The sequence below is a fragment of the Cyrtonyx montezumae genome, unplaced genomic scaffold (genome assembly GCF_038088225.1).
Source record: "Cyrtonyx montezumae isolate F1298 unplaced genomic scaffold, pur_monq_1.0 scaffold_3, whole genome shotgun sequence".
Taxonomy (NCBI): Eukaryota; Metazoa; Chordata; class Aves; order Galliformes; family Odontophoridae; genus Cyrtonyx; species Cyrtonyx montezumae.
Window position 1 is genome coordinate 119,355,960 of NW_027072034.1, and position 12,552 is coordinate 119,368,511.

The 12,552-nt window shown below is 33.7% G+C and overlaps 1 protein-coding gene across 1 annotated transcript in view; it reads left to right on the forward strand.

Annotated features, from left to right (window-relative positions):
* CEP290 (centrosomal protein 290) overlaps window positions 1-12,552 on the forward strand; it is a 43,662-nt gene that overhangs the window by 18,059 nt on the left and 13,051 nt on the right. Inside the window, exons 23-36 of the mRNA XM_065743203.1 lie at window positions 1,128-1,230; window positions 2,234-2,464; window positions 2,971-3,144; window positions 4,363-4,474; window positions 5,483-5,688; window positions 6,259-6,410; window positions 7,146-7,257; window positions 8,009-8,464; window positions 9,257-9,421; window positions 9,651-9,758; window positions 9,846-9,980; window positions 10,491-10,757; window positions 11,210-11,317; window positions 11,847-12,046. Of these exons, the coding sequence (XP_065599275.1) occupies window positions 1,128-1,230; window positions 2,234-2,464; window positions 2,971-3,144; window positions 4,363-4,474; window positions 5,483-5,688; window positions 6,259-6,410; window positions 7,146-7,257; window positions 8,009-8,464; window positions 9,257-9,421; window positions 9,651-9,758; window positions 9,846-9,980; window positions 10,491-10,757; window positions 11,210-11,317; window positions 11,847-12,046 (2,529 nt within the window). The remainder of the gene's footprint in view (window positions 1-1,127; window positions 1,231-2,233; window positions 2,465-2,970; window positions 3,145-4,362; window positions 4,475-5,482; window positions 5,689-6,258; window positions 6,411-7,145; window positions 7,258-8,008; window positions 8,465-9,256; window positions 9,422-9,650; window positions 9,759-9,845; window positions 9,981-10,490; window positions 10,758-11,209; window positions 11,318-11,846; window positions 12,047-12,552) is intronic.

Consider the following 12,552-nt stretch of genomic DNA (forward strand, 5'->3'; position numbering starts at 1 on the left):
TTAGAGCTGGACATCCTATATATTCTTTAGTCTTGAAAAAACTTAGAAAACTCTTACATAAAACGTCTTCTACTGCATCTTTTTTTCTGCATAATTTAAAATGAGAATTGCATTGTACCTTCTACATCTGATTTTTTATTAGAATCTCACGTTACTGGCTTTTGCATTCCATACCAATTTAGCAGTTTCTCTGAGGGAGAAAAAAAAAATAGGAAATTGTTATCCAAAGAGAGTCAGACATCTCTTTTTCAGGTCTTCAGATGCTTCTTTCTTGTCTCTCTCAATTCCTTCGTATGTTTAATTGAATCTAATTTCTAAGTTCTTCTTATGGTCAAAATAAAGTTTCTTAATGTGCTAAAGGCATAGAGGTCAGTCTGCTGATTTGGGTTCTTAACAGACTGCTAAGTTGTATCTGTTGTATCCTTTCTGTTTTGGAGTGGGAACAAGCAGTGACTGGATGACTTTTGGAGTAATAAATTATATGAGCTTCTTTTGTTCTTTGAATTAGTTAAGATTTCACAGATAAAGTTCTCTTTTAAGTATTAAAGGCTACAGTACATTGCCTCATGTACAACTTGATTATGTACCTCAATCACAGGGATAAGATGATAATTCAAGGCTCCTACTCCAAATGTGTCACAGGCTAAAGTAAAAGGAGAAGATTCTTTGATAGAGGAGTGTATCTTGGGCCACAGCAAAGCTTAATGGTTTTGTTTTTATATTTTTAACTGAAATTGAGAAAATAGGGCAGGAAATGATGTTGTGTGTGCCCCTGAAATGAATGCCATGGAAGGAAAGACTTAAAAAATCATTGAAAGTTTGAGTTAATGTTACAGCCATTGCTTGCCTTTTCTTTTGGAATTTGGACCTCTAATGCTGATGTTGGATATGAGGAATCTGAGTTGAATTTGTGTATTTCCTGAGGGAAATTGTTATTCTAGCTGAAACCCAGAGGAGATAAGTTTTCAATTATCTATCTATAATTATAATATCTTCTACAAATTACATTATTGCTTTAAAAAATATATCTTTGTTTGCAGTGTTTCAGAGTTACTGGCTTAGTTACAGTTTTGAAAATCACAAAGTGCTTCACGATTATAAATTAATCTTTTTAATTCCTTTTTTAGAGATAAGGAAAGCTGGCAGAAAGAGTCAGAAGAAATGAAGGAAGAAAAGAAGAAGCTGGAGGAGCAAAAAGAACAAGATGCTACAAAAATAAAGGAATACTCTGTGAGTACTTTTGTTGCTTCCACTATAAAAACATATTACTAAGTAGAGGCTAATAAAGAGTGATTATAAAACAGTACTATAATTTATTAGAGTAGGAAAATGTTGCATGGGTAAAATCTGCTCAGTTCAAATCTAATAAGAAGGGAAGTTATTTATTAATTTATTATCGGAATGTAATTAACTGTCAGAGAGCTGTACACACAGTATCAAGAATACAAAAAGTAAAACATACTATTACTGTTATGATATCTACAGCATTTTACTGTAGGCCTAAAAGGAGAAGGCATGCTAGTTGTTAAAGCACTAGATTTTTTAACCACTTCAGGCTTCCAGGAGTCTGGTGTTTTTTCTAGCCACAAGACTATTCTTTCTCATTAGGTTCAGAGAAATCTAGGATTTTTACAGCTCCAATCCCTTTTCTCTATCTCCTTGGCATGTTGATCTGTGCAACAGCAAAACTAAAGCTCATGTTTCTTCTGTGACCTGAGTCACTATAGTTTCTTTCCACAACTCCTTCAGGATTTATACGTGTGTATAAACGTGTGCACATGAGTGCAGCTTTGAGAGTGTAGAGATCATGTGTTATTTAACAAATCTTATTGTCAAAATATGAACCTAGAAGTAGGACATTATTAGTGATTGTTAGGTACCATGCTCATTCTATTTAGTCTAGAAGATAATTCAAATAAATTTTGTTATGGTTATAAATGTATGTGAGGCTACTATAAGAATGAAATCTGATAAATATGTAGAGAATTATTTTAATTCTAAGTTTTGAAACTATTCTCCAGAAATTAATGGCTTTAAACATTTAGATTTTTTCTTTCCTTGTATGTTTATCCGTGTATTTAGTCTGCATATGTATTTTATTATGAAAAATAAATTATTTCTGCTTAATGGAATGATGACAACGTATTTCAACAAGAGAAACTTGTCAACATCAATGTAGTTCAATTTAACATATTTCTGTACAAGATTCTTGTTAAGAAAAGTACTTTTACAGAATTTACTCAGTGCACTTGAGCTGGATCCTGATGAAACCAAAAAATGGCTTGCAGAAAATAATAGAAAAATAACTGTCTTACAAGTTAATGAAAGGTCATTAACAAGGCAGTATACCACTCTGCTTGAGATGGAACGATACCTTAGAAAAGAAAATGAGAAATTGAAGAGTGAAATAACACATATGGAGACTGCAGTTGCAGGGAAGATCGGACATTTACAACGATTCAAGGTATAGTTAATAGTAGTAATAATAAACATCTTTATTTTTACAATTTGGCAGTAAATATACTTTAAAAAAAACCCAGCAGTACGAGTTTGTTGGATGCTTTGTGTAATGTTTGCTCAGTGGTATTTTATCAAAGTATTCTTCGTACTTAAGTGAGTATCATAATACAAACTCTGTTTTCTTCAACAAGTTATTTTATTGGAAGTTTCATATGAAACAATATCACACATTTTGGCCCTTCAGGTTGATAGGGCTTGCATTAATTTAACTATACCTAATACCTTTTTGACTGTCAGATATAGAGGTTATTGATGATAGAATGATCTAGACAGTTCAACAGCAGCAAAATTTTGTCAATGCTTTTGCAAATAGTGCAGAAAGATGTATGTTGATGTAGTAAGATAAAACAGTATCATATTCTAAACATCATAAGAACTACTACTGTCTTTCTTTGGAGCAGTTTTTCGCTAGTAAATCTTGTTAACCCATTGTATTGATTATTTTTATAGGAAATGGCTAGCTTTAAGATTGCAGCTCTACAGAAAGTGTTGGATGGTAGCGTCCCACTGTCTGAACTAGAACTGGCTAATAAGCAGTATAATGCATTAACTGCTAAATACAGAGATATGTTACAAAAAGATAATTTGCTCGTCCAACGGATAACAAACATGGAACACATGGAGGTAATGTCTGTGTTACCTTTGAGCCTTAAGGCTCAAAACTACACGTCATTGTACATTCATTCTGCTTTTTATTTTCTACTCAGTTAATAGAAAGATGACACTTCTCTTCTGTACTGTTGAAAGTCCTAACACTAAAACTAGTAGTTAAAACATCTCTGTGACGAGTATGAGATATTGGAGCAAGTCTTATTGTTGTTATCAAATCTTAATTTGCTTACCTGGTAATTTGTCAGTGTGTTAAGAAACACGAAAAGTCCCAACTCTCATTCCATGTTTAAAAGCTTTCTGTTTAAGTTTTTGTTGGTATTGTGTTGGGTTTTTTTTTCTTTTTCTTTGGATTTTAAGTTGAGATGTGGATACATTTCTTTTGTGGTGCTTTGATTACTAAAACCAGGCTGGCAAATGCAATGTTAGAGATCATAAGAAAAGTGAGATGAGTGCAGATACCCTCAAGGCTTTCTCCCAAAGAAAGTACTTTTAACTCAGTCTTGAATTACAAGAATGTAGCAGTTCCAAAGGGCAGTATCTGTAAGTGTGAAATGAATAAATACATCACCAAAGGATGTTTGTAATGTTTTTACAGCATGAAATAGGAGCTGAAAATAAATAAGTATTCCTTAAATTGAAAGGTTATTCATAGAGGGCTGTGAAACTAATTTAAAAGATGAGTTTCTACCTTCTGCCCTGCATTCATGTCAGAAGTAATGGTCCACAAAAGTATGAATAGGTAACATAAGTTCAATTATCTTGTCTTTTGGGTTGTTAGTGGTTGACAAGGGCTGAATATATGTGACGGGTAAGCTTTCTGTACAGTTAAATTTGTCTGTGTGTGGAATCCTGTTTGATACTTAAAAGATATCTAAAGGAAGCCTATGGTCAACCTAAAATGTACTTTGGTGTAAGATGAAATATCCTCTAGAAGTACTTTCTCCCTTCCCGTTGGAAATGGTATGCCTAGTACGATGAATTTAGACCATCTAGAATTAGATGAAATCTTGGAACCAAAGTCACTGTGATGATAAATACTCATGGCAATAGTAGTTTGAAAGTGGAATGCAACAGAAGAGGCTTATGAGGCAACTTAAGCTATTCTGCTCCAAATCATAAATTGGTTGTACTTATGCAAAATGTGTTAATATAAGATTTTATAGATAATAAACATCAAGTCTGCTAGAGTTTAATAGTTTGCTGTTATGTTGCAACTTTTCTGTCATGTAGCATGAAAATGAATCCTTAAAAGCGCAGATAAATTTCTTGAATAAGGAACTGGAAATCACAAAAGAGAAACTTCATACTATAGAACAGGCTTGGGAACAAATGACTAAACTGGGTAAGTATGGAGGTTGAATTGCAACATTAAAAAGCAAATGGTACATCCTGTGTTAAAACAGTCTTTTATAATGTTTTAAAATTCATGTATCTGTTTAAAAAAAAAGTCAAAATTATTTTGAATCTTGCATTCATAGTCTTAATTTATGTGTGCTTTTGTTTTCTTCTGGAAACTATTCGTCATTGACTTTTGGATTGTAGGGTCAAGGGTTTAAAAGCCAGAACTTGCAAAGCTACATCCAGTGATTTTATTTTATTTATTTTTTGATGACTCAGTTGTCAGTCAAAGTACTTCATTGCTGGTCAGAAAAATGATCTCTTTTTCGTGGATTCAAAACAAAATATTTTTTCCTGGTATTTGGGGCTACCTTCTTTACATTTTACATACGTTCTCATTATTCATGAAGAACTCATCCGGTTATTTTTCTTTTAATTTTTAATTAAATTTCTTGAAGATTTACCAGCTGGAAAAGGACAAAGTAAATATGAAAGCAATTATTTCTCTAACCACGGTTGCAGATACACCCATTTAAAATTGATAAGATTTTAATCTGATCAGACATTTTTTAAATGTAATACTTTTTAAATATCTGTGCCTCCAGTTAAAAAAAAAAAATACCAAAATAGTATTTAGCATAGAATCATTCACAAGATAGTAGAATGGCTTGGCTTGGAAGAGACCTCAAGGGTCATCAAAGTTCCAACCCCCCTACTAGAGGCTCGGTTACCAAGTGCTGGATAATTACTAGATCAGGTTGCCCAGTACACCAACATGGTCTTAAACACCTCCAGGGACGGAGTATCCACAACCTCTATGGGCAACCTGTTCCAGTACCTCACCACTCTCTTAGTAAAACATTTCCTTGACATCTAATCTGCCATATGTTTAGATAAAGTTTATATAACTTTATATAACTTTAAGGGTAAAGGAAGACTCCTTCAAGGTGTAAATAATTTTCATAGTTGAATCAGCCTGTGTATTCCTCAGTGTAAATATTTTTTAACATAGGGGATGACAGTGCCATGGACAAAGCTACAAAAGCAATAACCAACAGTGAGATTTTGTCAATTTCTAAGAAAATTGCCATGTTGGAAATGAAGGAACTAAATGAAAGACAGAGAGCAGAGCACTCTCAACATATGTATGAACATTTAAGAAATACTTTAAAGCAAGTAGAAGAACGCAATTTTGAACTGGAAACAAAGTTTGCTGAGGTAAGTGTGATGCGAATTAACAACACAATTTGACAAATATTAGAAGCACATTCTGGAGTTTTCCAAAAAGCATTTTCAGTTATGTATCATTATGACTGACAAATTTATGATGCAAGATACAGATGCCGTTTCTGAGCTGCAAATTTGCATGACTGGACATCTGTTTAAAAAAAATGCTGACACTATTTCAGATAACATTTGTTCACTGTAGAACACACAAACAACTTGACATAGTTTATTTCCTAAAGAGTTTGCAGTTTTACTATTTTGTTCTTGTTTTAGTTTAAAAGCAAGTTCTTTGCTGGAATGAATTTAAGAAAATTGAGTAATTAAAATAGGATTTAGTTTAGGATTCTGTTCCATGCTGATCTGTGTATCTCTTCCTATATGCATGCAATGCTGTGGACAAAAATATGTTTAAGCAGAGAGGAAATAAACTACTTTTCAAATATGGCTGAACAATGTTTTGTTATAACTTTAAAAGAAGTTACTTTGGGCACTTTTCTTTGCAAGTTTTGGAGCAGTTGTGCACTTATGATATCATTCTCTTTTTTTGATTCTGTTTTTAAGCTCACCAAAATCAATCTTGAGGCACAAAAAGTAGAACAGGAATTAAGAGATGAATTGTCAAACAGTGTAAGTAAGGCAGTGAGTGATGCAGACAGACGGCAAATCATGGACCTAGAGAAGCGTGAAATGGAGCTCAAGACTGAAGTGTCAAAGTAAGTGTTGAGGTAACAAATTCATAATGCAGTGTATATGGAGGTGTTCAAACAAAAATCAATACTGGCTCAAATACTTGCATATAACACTTTTCATTGCTTGACTTCTTGGCATTCATATATGCCAAATATGGAAATGAAATGAAGTGTTTAATTCAGTTGTTTGCTTCATTGCGATTTGAACAAGGAATTATACGCTGGCATGGATAGACTGTCATAAGCATGTGCTAAAATATTAATTGCTAGCACGTTTGAACAAATTAAAAAAGATTTTTTTCTACGTCTGTGGCACAACAAACCAAAACTAATGATGTCATCCTGCTATGTTTCTAAATTAGCAAAGTCTGTGGATATGTAGAGTGATTTTCATGCTGAAAATGGGGCATTAGACTTGGGGAAGCAGAGAATAAAGAATTAATCCTGTTGCTCATTTATGGGAGAGAGATAGAGGAGAAAGTACTTACTTCTAGTAAAACATCATGTTTTACTTGAGGAGATTACTGGTAGCAAACTTAAAGGAAAAATCCATCACAGTGAGAAGCAATATAAAATAATTTTTCTAACAAGATTGCTGAGCAGTAAAGAAGAATGCTGAAAAGAATATTCTATGATTCCATAAATATTTGATATGAGGAGACAAAATAAGCATCTTTTCTTAGCATGTTCTGTGTAGAAAAGCTTAAGAACTTACTCAATAGTTTGAAGTGACACAGAGCTCTTGTTTTTCCTGCATAGATTGAGGGAACTGTCTGACATAGCAAAAATGCAAGTTGAAGCTCTAGAGGCACGCCAGCAATGCAGAGAGAAGGAAGTGGAGTCTCTTAGAATGCAAGTTTTAGACTATCAGGTATGGTAAGATTAACATTTATTAGCACTCCACTTTGATTTTTCTTTTTTTTTCCTCAGAGCAAGGAAGAAATGAAATAATTTTGCAGTAAATGAGGAACCTGTAATAGTATTTCAGAAGGACGTTACCAAACCGAGCCTTTGTTCATACCCATTCAAGAATTCTGTATTTCTTCAATAATTATATATATAATTTTTTCAATTTCTAATTGAACAGCTATTAAGAAAAAAAAATCCTGATCTTATTTCCATGTTATTCAGATGTATTCCTACATAAGGAATATAGTAAGGTTGATTTTTAAGCAGATAATCAAGAGTGTTGGTAGTGATTTTTTATGTTTTTATGAGACAAGCTTTGACTTGTGGCACTTGAAGATAAAGCTCACTATCTTGTTCTATTACTAACTAAAACAATTACTTGGGATTGTCTCCATCTTCTAGAATAGGTTCAATCCTTGGATAAAACACTTCTGCCAGCTTTTATATTACTATATTTGATATGTTTGGGTTTGCTTTTCTTCCCCATTTCCTGGTATTTTGGAAATAAACAGTTTTCAAGATTGGTATCTAAAAAGGTCTATTTCAAACATATGGCTGTATTAACAAATTGGAAAGATAAAAAGTTTTTCTTAAAGGCTTGTATCTGTGCAATAAAATGCATGCAATATATAAAATACAAAAGTTAATAGCTGCATTAATACACTGCATCAACATACTCAAAAAATAATTTTGCTGTATAATTTTTTTCATAGGCACAGTCTGATGAAAAAGCAGTTATTGCAAAACTGCATCAGCATATCCTAGCCCTTCAAGGCAGTGAATCCATTGCGATAGGCAAGTTGGAGACTCTAAAACTGAAACTACAGAAGGTGGAAATCCACAATCTACATTTAGAGCAGAAACTTGATGACAGAGAGCACGCCTTATATTTTGCCCGACTGGAAGGAAGGAATAGAGCAAGACATCTACGACAGACAGTTCAGTCTTTGAGGAGACAGTTTAGTGGGGCTCTACCTTTAGCACAACAAGAAAAATTCTCTAGAACTTTGATTCAGCTACAGAGTGACAAACTGAAAATCCTAGAAGAAGTTCAGCGTGCCCAGCAGGACCGTCAGAATGCAGAAAGCAGAGCAATGGAGATGGAGTTGAAGCTGAAAGGCTTAGAAGAATTATTAACTGCATTGAAGGATACGAGAGGAGCTCAAAAGGTTTGCTTCCTTACAACTTTGAACAGCTCTCTGAATCTAATTTAGCATTTATGCTAAATTTCATTTCAGTGTTTCCTGAACCTCTGTTTAATGTTTTGCTTCAAGAACTCTAAATGTACTGTGTCGGAATATGACAGCTATCCATTTTTAGTTTTCCTATTTTAAAAAAGGAACAACATGTTAGTTATTTGCTGTGTAAAAGTCAGCACAGTCAGAATTATTAATTTTCTTTTTCTAATTAAGTGGCATAGGAAATAGGCTCTTATTGGGAATTGAATTGGATTAAATTTGATTAAATTATGAATTAAATTAAATTAAATACAGAGTAATATTCTGAAGTTCTGTTGCATGAGCTTGTATTGAAATCTTTGCTACAAGTTTCTGTCTTTTAAATAGATCCAAGGGAAGCATGGTCAGAAATGTGATTATACCCATGTAATTCTACTTTGCCATATTTTGCTACTGTAAAAATACTGCTTTGCAATTTGAATAAGGCATTCTCACTTCTCTTCCAGATCCCAGTGTAGTTGGTTAGGTCATTTGAAAATTATTTACAGAGAAATTTCTTTTGACAGTGTGGGGGAAACAGTTTGTCTCTTCAGTTGTTTTCTGTGCTTCTATAATTCCTTTTGCAGTTCATAATCTTGTCATGCTGCCTCATTCAAGGAAAGAAAAAGGCAGAATCTTTCTCTTCCTTGGCTAGTGCTGCCCTTCCTCAAAGCTGGAGTGTGACTGCATCTATGTGGCTTGTATGCTTGGAAAATTATAACACTGTTTATCATTCATTATTAGGTAATAGAATGGCATATGAAGATGGAGGAACTCCATCTGCAGGAACTTAAACTCAATCGAGAATTAGTCAAGCAAAAGGAAGAGATGAAGTATTTGCATAACATAATTTCAGAATACGAATGCACAATCAGTAATTTGGAAGAAGAAGTTGTGCAGCAGAACAAGGTATGCATTTCTGCATACTGCTAGAAAAACAGCAGATTCTTTACTTTGTTAAGTGATTTCAAAGTGATCCTCACTAAGATTTGTAACGTGTTTGCGTCATGATTCTGTAATACTTTCTAATAGCACTTGGGCTATTAGAATAGCTCTTTATCTTTTTTCTGTTTAAGTTGGTTATAAAATCTCCATTGCCATTAAGAAATAAAATGCCTTTATCAAACGTATATTACAGTTTCATGAAGAAAGGCAAATGGCATGGGACCAGAGGGAATTAGAACTGCAGCGCCAATTAGACATATATGATCAGCAACAGAATGAAATACTCAGTACTGCTCTAAAGGTACGTGCACCGAATTAACTGCACATACAGTGAGAGGCACACTTTTCAGAGCTGTTGTATAATGTGAATATGAACTTTTCTGTACAGTGTGAAGAGGCCACAGGATCAGTTCCAGACCCTAGTTTGCCCCTCCCACAACAACTTGAGCTGGCTTTGAGGAAGATTCAGGAGCATATTCGAATAATTGTGGAAACAAGGGCAACCTGCAAATTACTAGAGGAGGTAGTTAAACTTATAACTTACTCTAAAAAGATAAAGGTTTTAGTTCTATGTTCACGATTATTTTTCTCTAACAGATACCTTTCATGAATGTCCATCAAATATGTCGATTCCTTCAGAAGTATTTTAACCCAGAAAAAATGTAAATAATATATTTAATTGTACTTATGTAGTTCTTTCAATTAGAGCAGGTTATTGGGGAACATTTTTGATTAATTTAGATAATATCTTCACTAGGGTAGGATGTTCTTGTATGAAATTCAGTTTACTAATCTCAAAAATACCGCCACCTTAGTTTTGATAGCTCAAAGTGGGTTGCATAAGTGTGTAAGCAGAAGATACCCTCGGGCTTTTTTGATCTAATAGCAATTCCATACAGCCAAAACTGACTGTAGAAAGCCTTTTGAATATAAACCCATTTAGACAAATCTTTCTGTTAGATTTTTTTTTTAAAGTAAGCTCTTTTTTGGAGCATTTGAGTTCTGTGAATTCAATAATTGCTTTTTGTTGTAGAAACTAAAAGAAAAGGAAGCTGCTCTGTGGAAAGCTGAACAAAATGTTTTATCCAGAGACAAAGTTATAAATGAACTAAGACTTCGGTTGCCTTCAACATCAGAAAAAGAGAAAATAATAGCTGAATTAGGCAAAAAAGAAGATGATCCAGAGTACAGTCGTGCAATAAAAATTGCTCATCAAACTATTGCAAATATGCAAGCACGATTAAATCAGAAGGAGGAAATGTTAAAAAAATACCAAGATCTGCTTGCTAAAGCAAGAGAGGTATTTATGTTTTGCATAAACTTTTTTCCATTTGTATGGTTTTATTTGCTCCTTTGTTAACTTCAGATGTAGTCTTAAGAATGAACCTACTGTGCTTTGTCTGCTAGTAGACATTCCACCCATAGAATCACATTAAAGTTAGTCCAAAGTAAGCAGCCCGGATAACTACATAGTATGGATATCACTACCCACAGAGAGGCATGGGGAAGAGGAGCACTAATGCTGCTCGTTTGCTTTCTAGCTCCTTTTGCAGTACACTACTTGCAAAATATGTTGAAAAGTGGGGGAAAAAAAAGGTAAAATCATTAACAAAATGAAAAGTCTTTTGAAAAACAGAAGAATTAGAGGAAAAATTGAGAAACAATACTGAGCAGTAACTGAAGAATCTGTGTGGAGGGAACTTCAGTTCCATGTGCATCAAGTAGAATTGCGTTTTTATTTTGAACTAACAGGAACAAGAGGAAATAGCAAAGAAACATGAAGAAGACATTAGAGTTCTACACCAGAAGCTAGATTTGTGTACTGAGAATTCTCTTAATAAATTGAAACAGACTGCTTTGGTGAGTTATGTGTATCTGTGGGATTAGTGAAATTGTTCCTGTATTTTGAAACAGGTTACTCAAAAGGACAATTTTGTAGTCAAAAATAAGTAGTAAATGATGATGAAGAATAAACGGTCCATACAGAAAGAACTTCAGAAATTCTTGAATTTGAGATAGATGAATTACAGGACAAGTGTAAAACACAAAGTGTCTGCTTTAGATTATAACATAATTCTTCATATTCTAATCTGTAGACTTATAGGGAAGAAGGGAGGTTTATTTTTTCTCTATTCTTTTCAATCAGTTGCTCTAAGTCCATTATAATGCAGATTTACCTTTGATGATGATAAGGTGACACCTATATGTAATTGGTTATTCTGCAGAGTGTTCCATGTGCAAAGCTCTTTTCAAAGCAGTATAAGAATGGTATCTCAGTAGATAAATATGATAGATAATAATGTTTGGTTAGAACTGAGTTTAAAATTCATCACTAACCTTGCATTTAAAGCATAAGATGTTTACCACACGCGTTTGTTCTGTTTTACAGGAGTTAATGGAAAAGCCTTCTTTATCACTTAACAGCAGCAAACACTTCCTCAGTTTAGCTGAAATGGAGCAAACTGTAGTAGAACAGGACAATTCTCTTGCTTCACTTGTTGGTAAATTAAAGAAAACGTCATCTGATTTGGAGAAACAAAAACAGATTACTGTAATGAAAATCAAAGAGTTTGAGACGATCAGAGCCCAGTAAGTTTTGATTCTATTAGTGTAAGTTTCAGTTGGTCAGCTATGCACTGCTGTTACTGAAGTAGTCTGTTGATTTGAGCACAATTTAGCTGATACTTAGGTTTGCCTGAAGAAAATAAAAGTTGTTATAGTTGTTAAACATAAACTATTTTTGCTTCAAAGCTCTTCATTAAGGCTGATATTGAAAAATGTGGCTTGGGAAAATGTATTTCTGTTATAAACTTTGTGCCATCCAATCAAAACAGAAGTATTTAATGAGTCTTGATATGAGACCAAGCTATTGTGATACTTGCTCTGTGCTCACTACCACCCATTTGAACTTGCTGCCTGAGAAGTTTGAATACGTGAAAGTTTAAGCCCTGTTTAAAAGAAGAAAGGATGATGGTTTCCTTATTAGTTGAGGACAGGAATTAAACTAGAACATTGTTCTAGAATTACTTGTCAATTATTCTTGAGTAATTTCCTTATTAAGTGGAGACATTCTTTGCTTAGGTGACCTTTTTTTC